At 40.3% G+C, this 21526-nt stretch overlaps 2 protein-coding genes across 3 annotated transcripts; one reads left to right on the forward strand and one right to left on the reverse strand.

The window, feature by feature from the left end:
* The first annotated feature begins 1267 nt into the window (after window positions 1-1267).
* LOC126853629 (probable serine/threonine-protein kinase DDB_G0278901) lies at window positions 1268-17604 on the forward strand. Its single transcript, XM_050599501.1, has 7 exons — window positions 1268-2274; window positions 5763-5975; window positions 6193-6331; window positions 11634-11760; window positions 13467-13515; window positions 13647-13826; window positions 13916-17604. The coding sequence occupies exons 1-7, from the start codon at window positions 1985-1987 to the stop codon at window positions 16551-16553; spliced, it is 3636 nt and encodes a 1211-aa protein (XP_050455458.1). The 5' UTR covers window positions 1268-1984; the 3' UTR covers window positions 16554-17604.
* On the reverse strand, window positions 13970-21449 carry LOC126853644 (ATP-dependent RNA helicase DDX42). 2 transcript variants are annotated; one of them, XM_050599535.1, is made up of 11 exons: window positions 21298-21449; window positions 20672-20894; window positions 20302-20571; window positions 19659-20199; window positions 19344-19572; window positions 18990-19264; window positions 18760-18910; window positions 18337-18668; window positions 18128-18256; window positions 17858-18032; window positions 13970-14111 (listed from the first exon to the last, which is right to left on the reverse strand). In XM_050599535.1, exons 2-10 carry the CDS (start codon window positions 20884-20886, stop codon window positions 17862-17864), a joined length of 2313 nt encoding a protein of 770 aa, XP_050455492.1. In that variant the 5' UTR covers window positions 20887-20894; window positions 21298-21449; the 3' UTR covers window positions 13970-14111; window positions 17858-17861. The 2 variants fall into 2 exon arrangements, with proteins under 2 accessions (XP_050455492.1, XP_050455491.1); XM_050599534.1 differs by lacking the exon at window positions 13970-14111 and having other exon boundaries at window positions 17752-18032.
* Between the last annotated feature and the right edge of the window lie 77 nt (window positions 21450-21526).

Genomic DNA, 21526 nt, shown 5'->3' on the forward strand with positions numbered 1-21526 from the left:
CTCCACGTCGATGCGATTGCGAGAGATGAAAAAGACGATTTCTTTTCTTCCTCAAGAAAAATAAATTCAGAATACGGAATATTTTATATTTTTTTAGAGCCATTTTAGACATTTGTCAAGCCGATCCCGATGAAACAGAAGTCCAGACATTCGTACAAGATTGTCTTCTTTCACTTCTTCCTGAGCACGAATATCTCGTCGTTAATATTGCCGCTGTTACTTTTTTAATTGCATCAGCGGCGCCAATGATAATGGCGGCGATGATGACGCTGTGGAGTATCCTCTCTGACGTAGGTGGAATCCAGTCGCGCAGCGATCGCAGCGTAGATGTCCGGGCGCGAGTGCATTATGCATGTGCATAAATTGCGCTTCGAAGAAGGGAGGGGAGAGGGGACGGCGGGGGAAAGGAGAATTTCTGCCACGGTGCGCCACTTCCTTTCTAGATTCTTCGCCAAAGTGACTCCTGCATGTCGTCGATCGTAATAACGCGATGAAGGATACTCTTTGTGTGAATCCCTGTCGAAAATCAAGATATTTTTGCCATTTTGGATTCGAGTCTCCATTGGTTCAATAACTTTCAGTATTTATATTTAAATTATTCGAGAGATCAATCGAAGCAAAAATACTATTTAATTATTCACACATGAATACACAGAGCCAATTAATTTTATTAATTTTATTAATTTTTATTAATTTTATTATTATTTTATTAATTTTTATTATTATTTTATTTTATTAATTTTTAAGATATAAATATATATAACGTTATATGTAATGTATGTAATATATGATTATTAAAAAAGTAAAACATTTTGAGAACTAAGTGAACAAGAGGACTCTTAAAGTGAGACGTGGATCAGTTTATTGCACAAATGATTTTCCGTTATCACGTTTAAATAGATCTTCGTTCTAAACTATATTTGAAACATAATATCAACATTGAGAGATTCAATCACTTGATTAAATTTTACTTTCCAATTTTTTACTTTCTGTAAAAAAAATGCAATATATATTTTAGGAATAATGCTAATGTTTCTCTCTATATATATCATACCCGGTAAAAATTACAATTATCGAAACGCGAGTCGTTTTTCGCGAGGGAACAACAGTAAATCCCGCTACTTTATTTACATATTAAAGCGCTATTTCATGTCCACCTATAATTACGAAGCTGGACCACGAGAGGAGAATTTCGATCCGACCCTGAAAAGAGAGAAGAAGGAGGAGGAGAATCACGACAAGAGAAGGACCGCGGTAGGACTGAGGGGGATCCAAGGGAGATGACGGGATTTCGGTATCAGTGTCGGACTCACGACGTGCTCTCTGGCACGCGAAGAAGGAAGAGAGCAAAGCGGAGAGGAGCGCGCGGAGGAGGTCCGTGCTCTCGTTGACTCTGGCAGCGGCCAGTTTCAGCCTCGGCGCTGGACCGTGAGCCACGCGATTTCTGTTCTCTTTCTTTCTTTCTCTCTCTCTCTCTCTCCTCTCTCTTCCTCCCTTCCTCTCTCTCTATCGCTCTGCCTCCTGCGGGCGAACGGTTGCTAAGATGTGAAGATCCGTCGTCGATCCGTCATCGCGTCATACAGCGAGCTAGAGTTGTCGTCTTTCCGTGATGATATAGAATGACACCGCGCGCTTTGGCTCGCTCCGTGTGCGCGATCGATCGAGAGGAGATCGAGCGTGGAGAGTGCAGCCCGTAAGATCGAGAGCGAGAGTGCGTATCCTGGATCGAGAGGTCGCGATCTTGCCGACAAAAAGTGTCGGAAAAGCGACGACTGGTCATTAAAACAGGATCCTTCAACATTTTGAAAACCGCGGAAAGAAGAGGATTCGAGATAAAAAGAATTTCGGTAAAACGCGAGTGCGCCAAGCGTTGAAATCTCCGCTGTCACAAGCGAAGCAGGCAACACATGACACGCAAGAAACGTGCGACTCCGCATGTATTGATACGCGTGTAATCCTCACAAGTCCGCGCGATCCATTTACCATGATCTATCAATCGAGTCATCAAGCGCCCACGATGTCGTCTACTAGGAAAACATCGCCTAGACCGCAGCATCGCAATCTGCAAGCGTCTCCGGGCAAGTGCGCAAAGACGAAGCGAGCGAACGATCGGACGATCAACGACGAGAGATGCAAAGGGAGGTGCAGGGTGCAATGGAGCGAGAAACACGTTAAGGAGGGCTTGGTCCTCGTCCAGGAGGCGCAGCTCGCCAGAGTGGTCAAAACGGGACCCATCACGGAACACTACGAGATCGATCCAAAACCGTTCGCGAGGTGAGTCGATTCACAATACAATTTTCTTTTAACGCGATTTTCAGTCATGTAACTTCTGTTGAAAACTGAAATCTTCAAAATATTATATAAAGTCTAAATATATAAAATCTAAATAATAAATACCATACACAAGACTTATAAATAAATAAATATATATTATATATATTTTTATAATAATATCTATATATTTATTATTATTTAGAATAAAATTTATATTTATTTATTTATTTACTTATTTATGGAGTATTGTAATTACATTGTAAGATTCTTACAATGTTATAAATTTGGATTACATGTATAATTTCAGTATATTATTATATAAATTAAGGAGGGATTCTTTTTGGACAAGTTTAGAACGAATGCTTGAACTTCCAAACAAATTTTCTCACGAAAATGAATCGCCAAAGAGTCGCAGTTGTAAATTTACTCCCGACGATACCGTCGTGGATCGCATGGCGGGTAACGAGCCATGCACGATGATTAATCGCCTTTGGATGCGACGCGTAATTTGTCAAAGCGTTACGCACACGGTAGCAGTATGCGCAACGATACGTGACGCGCGTCGCGCATTAATCATGTTTATTGCACCGTCGCTAATCGCCGTGCGAATTAGGTTCATAATGATCGTCGACGAGACCAATAGCGATGGGGCGTCGGTAATAGGACACCGATTGTCCAACCTGTAATTTCGTGCTAATAATTTAATTTAGAGTTGCACGCGAAACACACGCATGATATTTATTATAGGTAGATTCGCCGCCGGTGAAATTCACCGTCGTTATCCTTCGTTACTTTCATTTTCGTCAAATTAATCGATAACGACTTTTACATAATGATAATTTAAGTTATTTTTCAAAAAAAAAACAACTTCGTGGACAGAAAATAATCAATCTTGTTAAATATATACACTATCTCAAATTTCCTAGAATATAAATTATCGATTATATATCGTTATCTTAAAGCTAACTGTATTAGAGAACATTATGATGTTGCATAATCATGTTTTTTTTTCTTAGAAAAAAATATAGAATACGATATCGTAGAACGAGAATCAACCGATCAGCAATAATATATCGGTATTGATTAATCGGTGGCATCTATATCTCGGATATTAACTGAAATTAACAATAAGTCTCTTCCGGGAAGACGCGACGAAAGACCGCAAATGAATGTATTTGTTCGCATGGATTCTTAAAGATGTTTCATGAATATGTTAATGCATTATTTTTTAACGGATAACGCATTCATTGATAACTCATTGCGCGCTCGTTATCAGTTGTCCGCGATTGCTCCGCAGCGCCGTTGCGTCGTTAATGAAGCAGATTTATCTGCTACACAAAAACGTATCGCATATAACATATAAACCACGCTACAGATGTAATCGTGATATTTACGGATGTTTGCATGCGTCTTGTCGCGATCGCGCGCAGCTTGCATGTCAACGTCGCGCTATTAAATAGAGTGTAATTGATGACAGATATCGAAAGTGATATTTTTTTCTGTCGATTGAACTATTAATATAAAAAATTAAATAATATATTAATAACAAATATATATAAAGAGACAAGTAGATATAAAAAATATAAAAAAATATTAATAATAATTTAAACTGAAACAGCTCGTGTATATAAAACGCTTTTTTATCGTTCATCGAGGCACGGCGAAAACAAAAACATCTCAGGGACGATCGCGATAAATTTTCATAAATTATTCCGTGGCGTCGCGACAGCTTTCAACACCTCTCTGCCAGTTGCCGTCATTACCCGTGAACCGATCGCTAAAATCCAATTTTCTATGATTGCTACTCGTACCGATCTTTAGTAATGGCGAAATGCTTTAATCGTTGGGCCGTATACAGACGGGAATTATCCGGGTAGCGGGCCGGTGTGTCCCGACGATTCAATAGTCTCGCTCTCTCTTTCTCTCTCTTTCTCTTCGAGCGTGTTCTTTGATACTCGCTCTGCCCGTGGTAATTACTTTTAGAAGCGAGCCTTGAGTACCTGCGCGGTAAAGGGCAGTAAAAATTACGGCTATCGCCCCCTTCCGTCTCTGGCATCGTTCCTTTTGTTCCTTTACCTCCGTCTCGGTCGCGCTCGCCTTTACATCGGGATCTCGGACGAGAGGGAGGGAATTCGGGATACACTGGCGCGCGGCCTTAAAATCGGAATCGATTATAAAGTTAATTGCATTGCCCGCGCTATCAGATGCTCATTACCCTTATCTCGCGACCGCGAAGGGACGGGGCGATGAGTCGCCGCCGATTTGCACGCAAGGCACGTTTCACGTGAGAGTTTTTGCCAATCTGATGCGATCTTCAAATCTTCCGGCTCCCAAACTTCAAGTCCTAGACGCATCTGGTCGCGTTTTATTAATTTGACTATTTTTTCATGTGATTAATTATGATAAGTAAGGAGGAAAGTGAAAGAAATTTATTAACCGCATTTAAAGAGTAAAAGTGGAACGTCAGAGTATTTATGATCTCAATATAGAAAGTTAATGAGCGATATATCATCTATGATCGTATCTTACTTGGTCGCACTTTATGTAACGCGCTCTCCCGTGTATAAAGGTGCGCTTGCTTAAATACGGGTGAAAATGTGAGATACGCATTACGGGCGCAGCCTTGCCAGGCGCCGCTGTGTCGACCTTGCCGAAGAGACGACCGGAATCTTCGACGGTGGTTCTTAATACGATGAAAAGCGCGTTCGGGATTGTAAATAATGTAATCACTCGACGAGATGTTAAATTCGAGACGGTGACATTAAGTATCGCGAACGGGACATTGTCTGTTGAAATAACAGCAGCAGCACGATGTAAAATGCCGATGAAACAAAAGTCGCCAGAGTTTTCGTGAAAATAAAATTGACGAATTAACTTTAGCTCGATAAAAAAAAAATATTTCATATAATGAATCATAATTGCTGAAGACGATCGCGTTTTCAGAAACAAACTGGTAGAAAAATTCGAAACTGCGAAAGTAGATTGCGAAAATGAAGGCAAGAGAGAAGATACGCAGCGGAAAGTATTTGGAGTGGTAATGAAGGATGCCAGGAAGGTGGTTGTGTTTGGGCATCGACTTGTTTATCAAGGACAAAATAAATTCTTCGTGAAAATGTGAAGTCGAGTCAAATAAAAGTCAAAGTTACATTGGAACATCTGACCAAAAATATATTGCTGCGTACCAATGTTCAAAGAAAATTTGTGTGTGTGTGTGTGTGTGTGTGTGTGTGTGTGTGACACAATAAATAATATATTTTATATAAATTATATTTTTTCATTATATTTTAAAATTATAATATGCAAAATATAAGATTGTACTTGTATATTTTGAAATTTCAATATGCAGAATATAAGATTTGTACTTGTATATTTTGAAATTTCAATATGCAAAATATCGTAAGATTTTACTGCGATAAGAGAAAAGTCTATGCACATTTCTTTGAAAAAAATCAAACTTTATTAATATTAAATATTCGTTAATATTTTAGCGGTCAGTGGGCGAGAGTATACCGCTGCAGATCGCGATCAACTGGTATACTTTACGCGGCCAAGTATTCGTCCAGAAACCGATTCAACGCCGATTGTAGCGCGGAATTGAGACACGAGATCGCCTTGTTGTCCCTGTGCTCGCAATCGCCACGTGTCGTTCGATTACACGATGTCTACGAAACGCCGAAGGAAATCATCTTAGTCATGGAATAGTAAGTATACTACGTGTTTATTTTATCATATTAAACACTTGTCAAGAGTTTAAAATTTTCGTGATAGTAATTATAATTATCGAAGAAAGAATACCGTGAAAATAATTTATGTACAAAAAAATGTAGTAGATATTTATCGCGTCAACAACACGCGACGATTTCTAAACATTCTTATATCCTACTCATCTCGATAAAGGAATGATGACTTCTTTTTCAGCGCACCCGGAGGCGATTTACAGACGCTTATCGACGGCGATTTGGTGCCCCTCGAAGGTGATGTCGTACATTTTGTGCGGCAACTAGTGGAAGGACTCGCCTACCTCCATGAGAGAAATATCGCCCATTTGGACATCAAGGTAAGTTCGACCCATAAAAGGTCGATGCAAACTTGTCACGCTTCTCTTCCCGGAACCAACTTCGTCGACGCGTCGACTGAAATTTCCAATCGTGCTTGCGCTTCGTTGCAAGCGCGGAAAAACATAATCAGAAAAATCACGAGTAGCAGGTTTCCGATATTACATTGTCTCTTCGTGTCAAGAATTTCTTTTGCTCGTAATAGAACTTTTATAGAACTCGATAGAATTCAATATAATATAAAGTTGGCGATCGATATTCCGATATATTTCAACCCGTAATTAACTAATTGAACGATTTTACGATGCTAGATAACTATCAAATGATTGGATTCTATTTCGCGAAAATGATATAATACAGCTGTCAATAGTCGAGAACTTAATTGTGATCGACCAATCGATCATACAGTACAATGAATGATAAGCTCTCGAAAACAAATTGAAATCGCCATTCACATCGCTGTGCACAAAGGCATAAGCACATATCCAATAATAGGGACCTCCTCGATCGAGAAAGAAAAAAAGATTGACCGAGCACACAGAATCGAATATCTGCGCCTCGTCCCGACGCGATTTATCGCGTCTGTCTACTTGTTATTTTCACATCCGCGAAAACCAGACTTGCTTTTAAAATACAAACGTTTCGTGAAAAAAAGAGATGCTGCGTGTCGCGTTTGTTATCCACGGCGAGAGATAGAATCGAATGACGAGACTTTCGAAACTTGAGACATCTTCGCGCGCGATGTTTTCTCTCTTTTGAGTCGACGGTGTTGATTTCGTCCGTCGTTCATCAGTGCAAAGAGACTCCTGCGTTCCAGACATGATGTATCGCACACTTTCAGCACAACGTATTTTCTTCTCTCTTTGTCAATGTTACATAAATTATTCTGTTGTTCTTCTTAGTCGACGCTCTCTGTGAAAATCGGGCAGCCGTCACAGGAGATGAATTAAGCTATGTCTATTGAACAACGAAGTGGCTCGTTCAGCTTCGAGCTCACTTTATTCCTCGAAGCCGGCGTCATATTTTTTTGCGAGTGCTTGTTCGGGCAGCACAAACATTTCTCTGACTGGCTTACTTTTGTCTCGTTTCTCTTTATTTCGGCCATAAAACATTCGTAGCGGCGCAATTAAGCGCATACACACAGACGCGCTGTCGTCATTTACACGTGAAGAGGTCTTTAATCTTCGACGGTCTTTAATCTTGACAGCATTGTTTTATCGTTTCAGAGTGAAAGAAAGAAGAAGAGAAAAACTCTTTGCCGTGTTCACATGTTGCATAAAAATGTCGGCAGCTTAAAAGTCTCGAAAACGGAACGTTGCTTGTCCCGAAAACTGCGTTAGGTCCTCGATTGAACTATGAAAAATTTTATGATCCTATAAAAAAAAATAATATTTTGACCTTCTCTCCTCCGCACGCATTACAACACATGACAAGATATTTACGACGTCCATCAATTGTCACGTCGCTCTTTGCTGATCGAATTAGAAATATATGTATCTCGCGTCGCTTTGACAACTCTAACGTGTGGGTCTTATCGTTAACTCGCTAATCAAATTAGAAACGCCGACACCGACGTCCGATTAGCGTCGCGAGAGGAACATGTGTCAGGATGTAAACCCGCGTGGGCGTGCGTGGAAAAATAAACCGGCGACAACACGCGAGGAGGTGCAAAGGCAGCTCCGTGTCGTAAAGTACATTTTGATCCGACGAGGTCGTCGGATCGCTCGGACGAGAGAATTTCCCCCTCGTTATCCTCGCGAGAAGAGAAGTTTGCGAGAGAGACAGAAAAGTCGTCGAGCCTTTAGCAGCTCGAGCAACATCCTCGAGCGAGGTAGCGGATACCCGGTGTCGTTCGCCAATGTCCGCCTTGCATTTTTTATCCGCGCGATGCGAGTTAAGGTCAATTTGCGTGACACGAAGAAGAGACCGCGATCGAGCGGGTGTTCGATTCTCTCGCGCGAAACAAAGAGTCCTGTGCTCGACGCGACGCAACTTGATCAATCCAACGAATTAAATTAATTTGCGCAAAGTTCAGGTATGAATCGATTAATATTTATCGTATTCGCTACGGTGACGTAATGAATTAATTCCGGCCTACTGTAAGCTACAGTTGCTCAAGTTTCGCGACGAATGGGTTCCACTTGATTTATTTCGTAAGCGCTAAGCGATTGCGAGCGCCCGTTCAACTGCGGCGTATGAAACGCGTCGTTGCGTACGACGTGAACGCATTATTCCCGCGCTCCATAAACACACTACTACCGTATTTGGGTGTAGTATATATAGCGCGTATGTGCGAGAGAAAAGGAGATCGCTCATGAACCCTGAACGAGCCTGTTTGACTGCGTGATTCTCTCGTCGGATAAACGTCAGAAGAACGAGGGGCTCTATAAAGTCTCCGCATTAAAATATATGTCTCGCGTGTAAAATACATTAAAAAAACAGCAAAAAGACGGACAAAAGAACGTAAGTTGTCAGGTCATCGAATGCGCTTTAAGTTCGATGCCACCCACTCGAAATTCTCGCGATCCATAGAAGTGTGCTTCCGCTGCGGGCCATAATGCGGCCGCTTCTCGCCAGAGATCCGGCGCGGATATGCAGATGAGAGAAAGAAAATGAGAGAAGGATAGAGAGATGAGAGAGATATCTCGCTGAACAAAGTCGTTTGCGTAAAAGATCGCAAGGAACTCCGCAGCGCGGAGGAAAAACAGAACACGCGAGCTGCAGCAGCCGACCACGCCCTGCTCCTTTGCTGATATACACACTCTCGGTGAATCACACCTGGTTCCTACCTCCGTTGGGCACCCATGTCTGGCCACCATAACGAGAGCAACTCTCGCGATAACCCGAGTTCCCGCCAAGAGAAAAGATGATAGTCACCGATCGACCATTTCAGATATAGCAATCTCTCTCGCTCTTTAATGGCTATAATATTAGAAATATATAATTCTACATGAGAGATGTGAGAGATATATTAATATTAATTTTTCTATCGATTGGTTTCTTGAGTGAGGTACAATATATATTTATCTTTTTTCTCATAGAACAAACATTTCATTTTGAATGGTCAGACGACTTTGATGTATTCGTTTGAGCCCACGTGTCTGTTTGGACAACGTAAAGAAATATTTCGTAGATTTAATCGTGTGGGATGGTCGATCACATCCTTCTGGAGAGTTCGTACCCGATCGTCAGATATTTACCAATGTCATAAAGCTATAAGAAAATGATTAACAAAACGCCCGAGGACATTGTTGAGATCAGACTTCGTATTCGGTTTGTCATAGATTCCGTAGAATTTGCATGTAGATGCGATTTATTAAAAAGTCAAAATTATATTATGTCAGAGGGAGAAGAAAAGGAAAGAAAAAAGTGCGTTATTAAAATTCTGAAAATTAATATTTGTGCGTTTAATTCCACGGACGGGATCTCTTGAATAAAAAACAAACTGTATGTCATATGGAATCGATATCGTAGTCCAAATGTTTGATCAGAGTTTCCGGACAACGAAGAGTATTAAATTGACAATCTATATTTCATCGAGTGAAAATCCATTGCGGCGAATAAATTGAATTCGCGTAGAACGAGAAAATGCGCAGCATTCGATCTACGTATCAATCGCGTCATGTGATCTCTCCACGTTCGCCAACAACGGCTGAATAGTTGGAATGAGAATCACTTCGCGCTTCTTGCTTTAATCGGCAGTCGTTGCACGGAAAAACGCGCGCACGTTAAGAGCCCGGTAGGAAATAAATGTCTAAAAAAGGTTGCGAACAACGAGAAGACGGCAGACACGCCGTGCGGCGTGCCATTTTGATGACAAGCGCGATTGCGAACCGCATTATTCTTTATAATCTTCCCACTAGCGTGTGGCCTATTTATCATTCGACTGCAACGCGTTCGCGAGCTCCTGCGCGATATTATTGTGTCGACTCGCGCGCGGAGAATACAGCCACGTAATATTCCCGCTACGTAATGGCCCCGTCGCGAGGGAATTACGTATCTCGAGGGCCGAGATTTATTTTTACGTCTTTTGTCATTATTTATTAGTCGCGCGCGACCAAGAAAGAAACTTTGAATATTCAGGCGCGCCTACGAGAAAATGCCCAAGGCTCTCCTCGCGTTAAACCGACGAGGATTCCAAGCGAGTGGAACTCGCTGATGACGCTCGGAAAGGGTCGCTACGTCCTTCTGTCGTTGCCCCGACATCTCATCTTTAATAGAGAAGCCAGATAATTATAATATATATTGTTTACATATGTATTTCGTAAAAAAATCAATTCTTTTCGATCGCGACACCTACGATTGATTTTATTAAATCCGGTGGTAGCTGGTGAAAGCTATCCTAGTACGAACATCTCAAGCTGTATAATCATTACGATTTAGATTATGTCAGCAATTATAATATCGCACAACCTTCGATACTCACAATCAGCAGCCTTCATTGAACGTTGTTCTTGGCAATTTATGTTAATTGGATTGGTCGGCGTGTCTTTGAATTTCACGGCGATCGCAACGATTCGCATACTTTATCCTTCTATTCGATACATTTTCATAAATTATGTCTCTCGCGATAATATCAGTCAATTCTTCTCGCGGCTAATTTATTTCCTTCGTCCATGATCGATCCGAGCCGCAGCGGCGACTGCATTAAAACCGATATGAATACTATATAGCCGGCTGTCGTCGAGATGATACATATTTATATTAGCGGACAGACGTCGCTATTCACCAGCAAATCGTCGCAAAAACACATCGAAAGCGCTCATCCTCGTCGCGAAGGATTTTGCCTCTTCTTTCCCCTCCCTTCATACCCCCAAGCGATAAAGGAATGATTACTCGAATACGGAAGAGAATATACACAATGCATACTCTATATGCGCTTTCGAAATGGATACCGTAGCGATCGAAATATCGTTTCCGCAATCTTTAACGGCGCGTGTATACCGAAATTCCATTCACCGAGAAGCCCGGCGACGATTATCGGATGTGCTCATCGTAACGCGATACGGCAAATCGCTTCCTTTCTCAATACGCGAGCTTATCTATGCGAACACGCGGAAGACCGATCGTATCCTCTTAGTTACGATGGCGATAAAGCGCAATGATACGGACTATGTTTAGTTTTTTCGAGATATGGAAGCATCTGGTTCCAGGAGCTACGCGAAGCGATTCGATCGTTAAAAGGCGACAAAGCTGTTAACGATTTTGAGACGTCCATCTATTTATATATTTATATATATTGTATAACGTGTCTCATTTACGAAAGCTTTTTCATTAATATAAGCGAATTTTATTGAATTCCAGCCTCAAAATCTGGTCATGATGGGCTCCTTCCCGGACTGCGACGTTAAATTGTGCGACTTCGAGATCTCGAGAGTGATCCTCGAAGGCACTGAAGTCCGCGAGATTCTTGGCACGCCGGATTATGTCGGTGAGTGATCTTCTTATCAAATTTTCAGTGAATTATTACCTTACGATTTTCCTCGCACGTTGATGCGAAATTTTGAGATACTTAATAGAGTAAAAATATCCTCTTTCATGTACAGCCAGATACATATATATCTGTAACAGGTTCTTTATTACGTGACCGAAAAAAACAAAACGTTCCATTTTCTGTCGCAACGTCGTTAATATCGTACGTAGGTTTCGAAAGTTTAATGCGCGTTGTTATAAATCTCTTTCGAGCACGCAACAATTCGCCGGCTTGATCACAAAAAAGATCGAGATGAGATGCAGCGACTTGACAAGACTTTTTAATAAAGAACAAAAATATAAATTATCGTATTATATGACTTACGAGATATAATTGGCAATAATGAGTGTATCGGGCATTAGGATATACCGTGATATCATGTCGAAAGAAAGATGAGGGAGGACATTTTTTCAGGTAGTATATCTACGCTTTGCTCATTGCCGCGTGGCTTAATTGCTATCGATCATTATCTGGATCTGCTAATTGACGATCATCGCGGCGAGATCATAAATATAATCGATATTAATTGACACGTTAGCCTCATTGCGCGGTGCCCTTAATAAAGCCGCGTTATGGAAGGAAGGAGAGAGAGGAGGAGAGAGACACCTCCGTTACAGTGTGTGACATGCACACGTACACACACAACTAGATCTTCGTAATTGACGTCGGTCGTTTCAAATCGTTCCAGGCAAGGTAATCGATGCGCGTCTGATGTGACCTTTACACATACACGTAGCGAAGAACAAAGTAAATAACAAAGTTGGACAGGCGATGAATTAACGCTCCTCCTTTGTGCACGATTTTCCTTTCTCCCTCTCTTTATCATTTAAAATTAAGATCTCGCGCGAACAAAAACGCTTCTTTTTTTTCCTTCGTCCGGGCTGTCATAAGTCCAAATATGATTTGCAGTTTAAAGAACGACGCGTTTTTCTCGGGTTCGACGTGAAAATTATTTACCGATTAATCATCGCCGGTGTGTCGGTTTCACCCGCCCACCTATTTGATAGCAGCAAAATGTCAAACGGCGAGAATATCGGAGGTGGTACCGTTACGCTTGTTGAAAGAAAGGTGCTCCGAATCTGTCAGCCATTTAACTGATGCAGAAAACCTGGACGACCGGTGGACTACCCGCCGCGCGATTTAATTGATACGTGTCACCATCGTGCAATGTCTACGAAATAATAATAGGATGTTGGCGGTGGGTAGTTAAGATCGTATCGAGATAATCCAGTCTAACGTTTCTTCGGCAATAGGCCGGGGAACAGTTATCGCAATCATATTTCGTCGCTTCGCTCGCTCCGACAGCATAAATCTTTTATAAAAGATTTTATAAAAATTTATGATCTCTCTGTTTTACATCTAAATTAAATTATGATTTTAACAATTGTTCTAAATTGAATTAAAAACCAGTGCGAATAAAAAATGAAAATCACTGGATAAAGTGATGCGAATCAGATCATCCCGATTTCATCTCCAAGCGAACGACCCACGATTTTTGTACGTAAATAAAAATGACGCGCTCGAATGACATCACGTGCGAGATCACTGGACATAAAATAAGTGGACAGACATGGGGGAGGAGATCACGGCACGTGAGATCGCGCTGAATGCTATTGTGCATATACATTTCCATATATTCAATGGTGTTTATATTTCTCTTTCAGCGCCCGAAATACTACATTATGAGCCGATCACGCTGGCAGCCGATATGTGGTAAGATCAAACGTGACGTTTATGCTATTGTTCCTTTACACTTTAAATTTTCATACAGATGTACATTAAATTTATATCTTATATATATATAAAATTTTCCTCATTTTATAAAAAAGATATACTCATTCCAGGTCGCTCGGTGTCACGACCTATGTATTGCTGACAGGCTTTTCACCTTTCGGCGGTGAAACCGATCAGGAAACCTTTCAGAACATATCCTTGGGAGAGGTGGATTTTCCCGAGGAGCTGTTCGAGGATGTCTCGGCGCAGGCAAGGGACTTCGTCGCGAAGCTCTTGGTGCTAGACCCGAGGTATAATCGCCATTTGATTCATCGCGTGCTTGAGCTTTTTCAAGAATACATTTTCTCGAAGAATAATTTATTTTTTTTTTCTTTTCTAGTGCACGAATGACCGCGAAACAATGCTTGCGCCACGATTGGCTGCGCGGTGCCCCAATGCAGGCGTCGCCTCATCTACGAAGATATCTGTCCAAGTCGCGAGAAGTTCTTCTGGAACGCGTCGTCAGCCGGGAGAACCTGAGACGAGCAGCTCTGATGAGCCAAACGACTAGCCAGGCGAATCTCTGCCAGGCAGATCTGCAAAACGATCAAAATCATCATCAAAAGGGCTTGCAGGACTGTCTACTGAGTCAGAGCGAGATGTGTCTGAGTCATTACTTCACGGAAAGCCGTTTGAGCTTGGCAGGTAGCGAGGAATTCCCGAGCCCGGCAGATTCTCAGGCCAGCTTAAACTCCTCCAGGACCAGCCTGAGCTGCGCGAGTCAGAGCTACCTACTGAATCAAGAGCAGACGCAAGGACTACTAAATAAAGCTCAAAGCCGATCCCAGGCTAACTTGAATCAAGATCTGAGCCGCGGAATACTCTCGAGAATACGCAGTCTGAATCGCGTTCAATCTCAGGCATGTCTGCTGAATGGATCTGCAGCGATCGGCTCTGAGCGAATCGGCGCCATCGCCGTGATGAATCCTGTCATCAGTAAATCTCGCGAGAAACTATATGGTTTAAGGTCCTTGTCGAAATCTCAAGGTGTTCTGGATATCTATAGGAGCCTGGAATGTCTGAAACGTCGAAGGAAGAGCTATCAGCGCGCCAAGACTGAGGATATGCTGCCAATTTTCAAACGACTCGGCGCCGAGATCACGTCCTTTAGACTTACACCGTCAATGAGCGACAATCGCATAGTCACTAATGTAACATCGGAAAATAACTTAACGTCTGACAAAATTGAAAAAATTAATCAAGATATGCCAACAGTTTCGACAGATGTAAAGATGCTGAGTGATATCATCGGCGACAATCAAAATAACTCGTGCATCCTATCGAATAATACGAAACCTGAAGCAAAAAGTGTAGATCAGTTGCAGATCTTGAAGAAGCTTACCTCGGAATCCGAGGAGAATCTAGATTCTCTGAAATCCGTAGAGTCGGACACTTTGACAGAGGATTCCGACGAAATGCCATTAAGACGAAAGACGGAATCTAATAGTTTAGACAAACATCCTTGCAAACGTCAACATTCTGACGCTTCTAGCCGTTCCAATAATTCGGCGTCCGATGATAAAGAAGATCGTTCGACAGAATCGGAGAACGATGAGCCAAAGTATACGGTGGCGCAGCTGGTCTCTGCATTCAATAAGCATCAGGAGGTTGCCTCAAAAACAAGCCTGAAAGCAATCATGTCTGAGAGGCGAATTAACGAGGTAACATTTCCGACCGGCACAAAGGCTTTACGTCTCTTCATCCCAGACATTAACATCACCGAAAATAAGATCATCAGACGAAAGACGAGTTACAAGCCGCGAAAGAATTGGGAGGAACTCAGAAAACGTAACGAGAAAAACGAAGGTATTCTGAAAAGTCTCGATAACGATTCTGACAAAGATGATGACGATAACGAAGATGAGACGCGGGACGAAACGCGAAAAGAAGACCAGGAAGATTCCATGAAGGATACTGAAGAGAATATTACTGCTATTTTACAAGGATTAAGCTATCAGAATGCAGATACAAATTTATCTTTGAATCATTGGTCACTTTTACAGCCCGAAGAGGGTAATGAACAGTCCATCTTTATCGATACCGTGAATACTCGAAGCAATAATCTTAATACCATGATAGATGAAAAGTATAAACAGTGCGTGAAAGGCGCGATGTCTGGCAAAACGGAAAAACTTGCGAAGAATCAAAAACAAAATCTAAAGCCGCTAGAAACGCAATCTAAAGTTACTATCTCTATTCGTCAAAAGGAGAGATTACCTAATTATATATATCCGGAAATAATTTTAAAAAATGACAATCACGAAGTGTCTAAAAAAATGAATGTCACCATGACTAATGGAAAAGTCGATCCTAGAATCGGATCTACGATTGAACGAAGCAAATCGAGTTTTAGTACTGACACCGCTAATGTAAATCTCAAGGATATTCTGCAGCGGGTGGACAATTCCCAAAGTACTCCTAAAGAAAATCTAGAAAATCTCAGAAAAAGAACATCGATCGCAAAGATTATCTTAAACAACAATCTTGTCCATGATAATCAAGACGAATATGGAATGAGTTCTCGCACAAAAAGTGAACTGTCATCGACCGACAGTCAATCGGAAGAGCGAATGAAGCTGACGGTTCCGCCATCCTTTATCCGATCCTCCTCCTTGTCGAGTGACAGCAGTTGCCCTACGCCATCCAGCGTGCAATCTGACATAAACGTGTCTTGGGAGGATGTCCAGACTGCCGCAGGTTCTAATACATCTCTGGAGAAAGAGGACGTTTGCAGAGTCGCAAAAAGGAATGATATCCAGCGGACGTTCAGCGAGGGAAGAAATAGACAATATCCGGAAGAACGAAAAGGCGTCTGGGGTCGGATCTGTACCGGCTCGTATACTAAAGCCATGGAAAAATTTAGCGGCAAAAATATAGACGCCGCGAGAAAGTCAACGGGTTCAACAATCCTCACGCAACAGACGGAAAAAACCAGAAGGAAGAGCAGTCCTGCGATGCCGCAGTATATAAATATTTAAACATCTTGATCTTTAGATAATTGCCGTTTAAGGTATAATACGCAAAAACATACTTTTTGAATATTATGAGGTCTATTTAATGTTCCTAAAGAAATGCAATCCTTCGGATTGCAATGATAGTGAAGGATAGGAACGAGAGTGAGGATCAGATTGATTGATATCTTTTTCCGGAGTATTTTAACTGCGCGGTAAAGCGGAAGATAATCTCTTGCGACCTTAAGAAGAGTAACCATGAACGAGGACCTTGAGTATTAGAAATTCTGTTGTAACGCCACACGCCGATCGAAAAGCGGTTTAATGATGCGGATACGTGTGTCAGCGGTTCTATTGATGAGAGAACCATCATTAACGTCCCACTCGATCGAGTGTCGACCGATGCATGATCGATGGCTTTTATCCCTTTGGCTTAATCTCCATATTAAGCGACCACTTATTCTTATTCTCACGCGCGCGCGTATACAAGACAATACAAGAGTGGTATCAATGCATGATGAGACGATAATGTTTTTAAAAAAGAAAAAGTACAATAGATAAAATAGTAAAGAAGACAGTTATTTCGATATCTTGATATTTGTCTCGGTTACGTTATATGTGCGTGCTTTCTCTTTGAATATTCGTAAACTATTTTTAAACTTTCTCTCATGCAAAATATTCTAATGCAATATTTTTTTTAAAATTTTAGATTATTATTAAAGATTGATAATTTTAGAAAATTGCATGTAAAGAGATTGGATTTTTTTATATCTCTACATTTTTTTCAATGGATGCCATATCTTATTGTATTTTTATATATGTAATCTATTAATAAATTGCGTCTAAAAGAGTAAACAATGTTTCTCAGCAGTGCAGTTACCGGAAAGATAATCTTCACTATTTTTGTAAGGTATAATTAGGGGTACGATCGTGAAATTAAGAGGATCATTGCGAATACACGATCACGGCCACAGCTCCTTATGGGATAATTATGGAGTGATTCACTCTATTCACTCTAAGCACAAATTGCGATCGAACGCGTAAGCGTGCTTTTAAAGACGCAATTACAGACCCCGTACAAGAACTGTACGCAATTTGATCTCCACGGAATTGCAACAAAATAAAATTAATATGTCATCGATAAAGCTATAAGCCGCAATCAGGCTGATGACCAGGTACTATACGATTTCGATCGAACTTATTTCATCGATAATATTCGTACAAATTGGTAAAATTAAATTTTATTGTAATATAAAACAAGTCAGTTCGTTATCATTCTGATATAGCATAATAGCGGCTATATAGTGTATACACAAATAATGGTACATTACATGATCACTCCCATCGACTTTTTCGCACTCTTTTACGTTCCGGTTCCGTAGAATTAGAGGCTTGATTGTTATCTTGAGCTGCTGGCTTCGGTGGTGGTACGGTCGGAGGTGGTGGCATTATCACAGAAGGTGGAGTGATTGTCTGTTCCCAAGTATGATCTGACGATGCTCGGAACTATAATATAACAAAAAAATTATTAATTAGCAAAACATTCGCTGATTAGTTTTATACTTTATTCTTTAATGCATCTTTCGAAATACGCAACTCACCTGAGAATTATATTGACTTCGGAAAGCAGCTTTCATAGCGGAGAGTCGATCGCTGCCAGGTCCATGTCTTTCTAACTTTTTAACTACTTCACTGATATCCTTGGACGCTTGTGTTGATGCTGATCCACCCTAAAATATAGAGTTATGTTGCAGTTGTTTGAGAAAATATGTGAAGAATATTTATACATAAGTTGTTGTTAGATGCATACAGAACTCGACGATTCTGGTCTGCCTCTGAAACCAAGTCCGGCTCCACCGATATTTAAACTCTTCCCTTTCCCACTTTTGAATCTTGATTTCCTAAACCATGCGCTTTGCATAGCCAAATCCATTAAGCTCTTTGACACTTCTTGATTCGCTCCCTCCAAATTTCTTACTAAATGTCCAGCGAATTCCTTATCCTTTTCAGTTACAAGGGTGTACGCTGTACCTTTTTCACCGGCTCGTCCAGTTCTTCCTATTCTATGCGTGTGAGTATCGATATCTCGCGCTACATCGTAATTTACGACCGTCTTGATATGTGGAATATCCAAACCTCGCGCTGAAACGCCACAAGAATTTCACGTATATATTTCAACAGTATCAAAAAACTATATATATAGTTTGAATATACATATGAATAGTTTAATTACCGGCTACATCAGTAGCGACCAAGGTACTGACATCCTTTTTTTTAAAAGCTGTAATCACTTTATTTCTCTCGATTTGATCCATATCGCCATGCAAAAGCAATACATCAAACTCTTTCAATTTGAGATTGTTGGCAAGTTCTTCCGCGTTCAGCTGAGATGTGGGGGAAAAATATTAAATTATACACCCCTTTAACGTTGTATTATAGTTACGAGTTGCTTAGCTTTCGCACCTTCTTAGTGACAAAGATTAAAAGACTGCCAGCGCTTAGAAATTCAACCAAGTTCTGTAACAGCCAATTCCATTTACCACTAGGATTGTTATGAAACATGACAACATGTTGCGTCACGTCAGTGTTGGCCTCACCGACATCACCTTGCACTATTCTAATAGGATCTGTTAAAACATCTCTAGCGAGCTTTTCTACTTTCTTTTTGAATGTCGCACTGAAAAGCAATGTTTGTCTGTCAGGCCTCACGTGATTACAGATAGAGCGTACTTGTGGTTCTAAAAGAGAAAAAAAAGATATAGTTCAGTATCAATTATTGACACACATTTACATGTGTATTACAGTTCATTTACTCACCAAATCCCATGTCAAACATTCTGTCAGCTTCATCCAGAACCAAAAATGTAACTCTAGTTAAATTCGTTGCTTTCATTTTAACAAGATCAATCATTCTACCAGGAGTAGCGACCACAATCTCCGCGCCGCTTTCCAACGCTTTGCTCTGTTCCCATTTGCTACCACCTCCATAGCAACAGCACACTTGGATATTGTAAACCTTTCCAAATTTCTTTGCTTCTTGATAAATCTATAACATATTTACATATAAATTTTACATTTGAAACATTTGTTTGTGAGGTGTAGCATAAGATCAAAATTAGAATAAAAGATTACTTGTTGAGATAATTCTCTCGTCGGTGCCAAAATAAGACCGATAGGACCATCTCCAGTTTTCAGTTCACGCTGATCCATAATATGCACTAACATCGGCCAGATAAATGCCGCTGTTTTACCGCTACCAGTTTTTGCAATACCTATTATATCTCGTCCACTCAAAGCAGCAGGAACTGCCTGAGCTTGAATAGGTGTAGGCTGTGTGTATTCATTTTTACGGATAGTTTTTATCAGCGCATCATCAAAGCCAAAATGGGCGAAACTTGTAACCGGATTAGGCGGAGATGGTCCGGATACCTTTATACCCAAAGTCTTTTTCAGGTCATCAACTTGTTGTTTACTTAAACTTGCAATTTCTTCGTGTACATTGTAAAAATTTTTGTCAAATGGTTCGTATTCTATTTCACTGTGATCGATTGGAGGTAGCGGATCAATGTCCTTTTTCTTTGGTGGCGCGATGGGATTACCATCTTCGTCGTATTCAATTTCTTGATCAGATTCTTCTTGTTGCAAACCAGCAGTTGGATTCTCTTCCATATACCTAAGAAATAAAACATATAATTGAAATATTTTTTTTATTATAATTTTTATGTGCAAAAAAATGACCAATACTATAACACTATGTATTATTTAAAAATTTTACCTATAGTAACTTTCCTCATCATCTTCCCCATCAATGTCTGCCCGAAATCCTTTTGATTTGTCTTCCTTAAGATTATCACCACATTGTGCTGCACAATTGTTTCGCTTCACTTCTGCATCAATACCAGCCATAAAAGCATCTAAAGGATCTTCTTCACCATCACTTTCATCTTTTGTTCCAGATTTTTTCATTAAATCGTATGTAGGAGAACCAGGTGCAGGTATATATTCCAATGATGAAGTCGGAGGTTCATCATCATCTTCAAAATATCTGATTTAACATAATAAGGTTGTAACAATATTTAATTTTTCTGTACTTTTTTTTATAACATAATTTTTTAAAGTATCATTATTTTTATAAATATACTAACTCCTCTTCTGTTTTGCTGCGTTTTTTAGGCATACCCCAACAAGCGGATAAAGCATTTTCTGTAATAGCATTCATTGTGTGATAGCCTTGCTTACTCAAGGCTGAGTTTGGTGGAGGTGGAGGTATATTAGTACCACTTCTTTTTGTTCCAGACATTTGGAAGCCAGCAAAGCCAAAGCCTTTCGGCTTATTACCACTTCCTCGGTGATAGCTCATTGTGTTCACTTTAACAATCAATCAAAGTTAATTACTATAAATTCTCTTTCCAATACATACAATTATCAATCAGAAATAATAGTTTATGTTCTTAACGAGATACAAATATAATTCAGTAAACAATTAATTTCTATTACGCAATAAAACGCAATATTTAATTTTTGCCGCAAAAAACATCTAGTACAGAATATTTTTGATATACTTTATTTAAAATATTTTTAATTCTAATATAATAATAGTTGACCAAGGTTCTCATAACAATACTTATTTGCGTACATAAATTAATGTTTAAAGGTTAAAGGTTAAAATACTATTCCACCGAACTTTAAGATGTCATTAACATTGTGGAATAATTTTTCCGTTCATCCCTTGAACGCAATAATCGCAGAAATTTAATTATGCGATAAATACCTATGTTCAACGATTTCGCAAATTAATTCGCATTTATTCAGCGCCGTAATATCGAACGATAAAGTTCTCTGTCACAAACAATCATAAACGCTGAACTACGCAGAATTATCGCTATGCAGTCACACTCTGCTCACGATTGAATATTGATTCGTATTTTTGTCGCACGTTGTCGCTGAGTATTTTGCTCAAAGCATGGGCTCAAAGTTCTTGAGATCCGTGCGCGGCATCG

This window comes from Cataglyphis hispanica, chromosome 12, assembly GCF_021464435.1.
Source record: "Cataglyphis hispanica isolate Lineage 1 chromosome 12, ULB_Chis1_1.0, whole genome shotgun sequence".
Lineage (NCBI taxonomy): Eukaryota > Metazoa > Arthropoda > Insecta > Hymenoptera > Formicidae > Cataglyphis > Cataglyphis hispanica.

Bases quoted from the DNA above. Each gene is read 5' to 3' on its own strand.
- LOC126853629 (XM_050599501.1), top strand. From the start codon at position 1,985: ATGATCTATCAATCGAGTCATCAAGCGCCCACGATGTCGTCTACTAGG. The intron at 5,976-6,192 runs GTAAGTATACTA...CTTCTTTTTCAG, and splicing joins ATCATCTTAGTCATGGAATA to CGCACCCGGAGGCGATTTAC. The intron at 13,827-13,915 runs GTATAATCGCCA...TTTCTTTTCTAG, and splicing joins CTCTTGGTGCTAGACCCGAG to TGCACGAATGACCGCGAAAC.
- LOC126853644 (XM_050599535.1), bottom strand. From the start codon at position 20,886: ATGAGCTATCACCGAGGAAGTGGTAATAAGCCGAAAGGCTTTGGCTTT. The intron at 18,669-18,759 runs GTAATTAAACTA...GTGGCGTTTCAG, and splicing joins GGTCGCTACTGATGTAGCCG to CGCGAGGTTTGGATATTCCA. The intron at 18,257-18,336 runs GTATGCATCTAA...TCTATATTTTAG, and splicing joins GACCAGAATCGTCGAGTTCT to GGTGGATCAGCATCAACACA.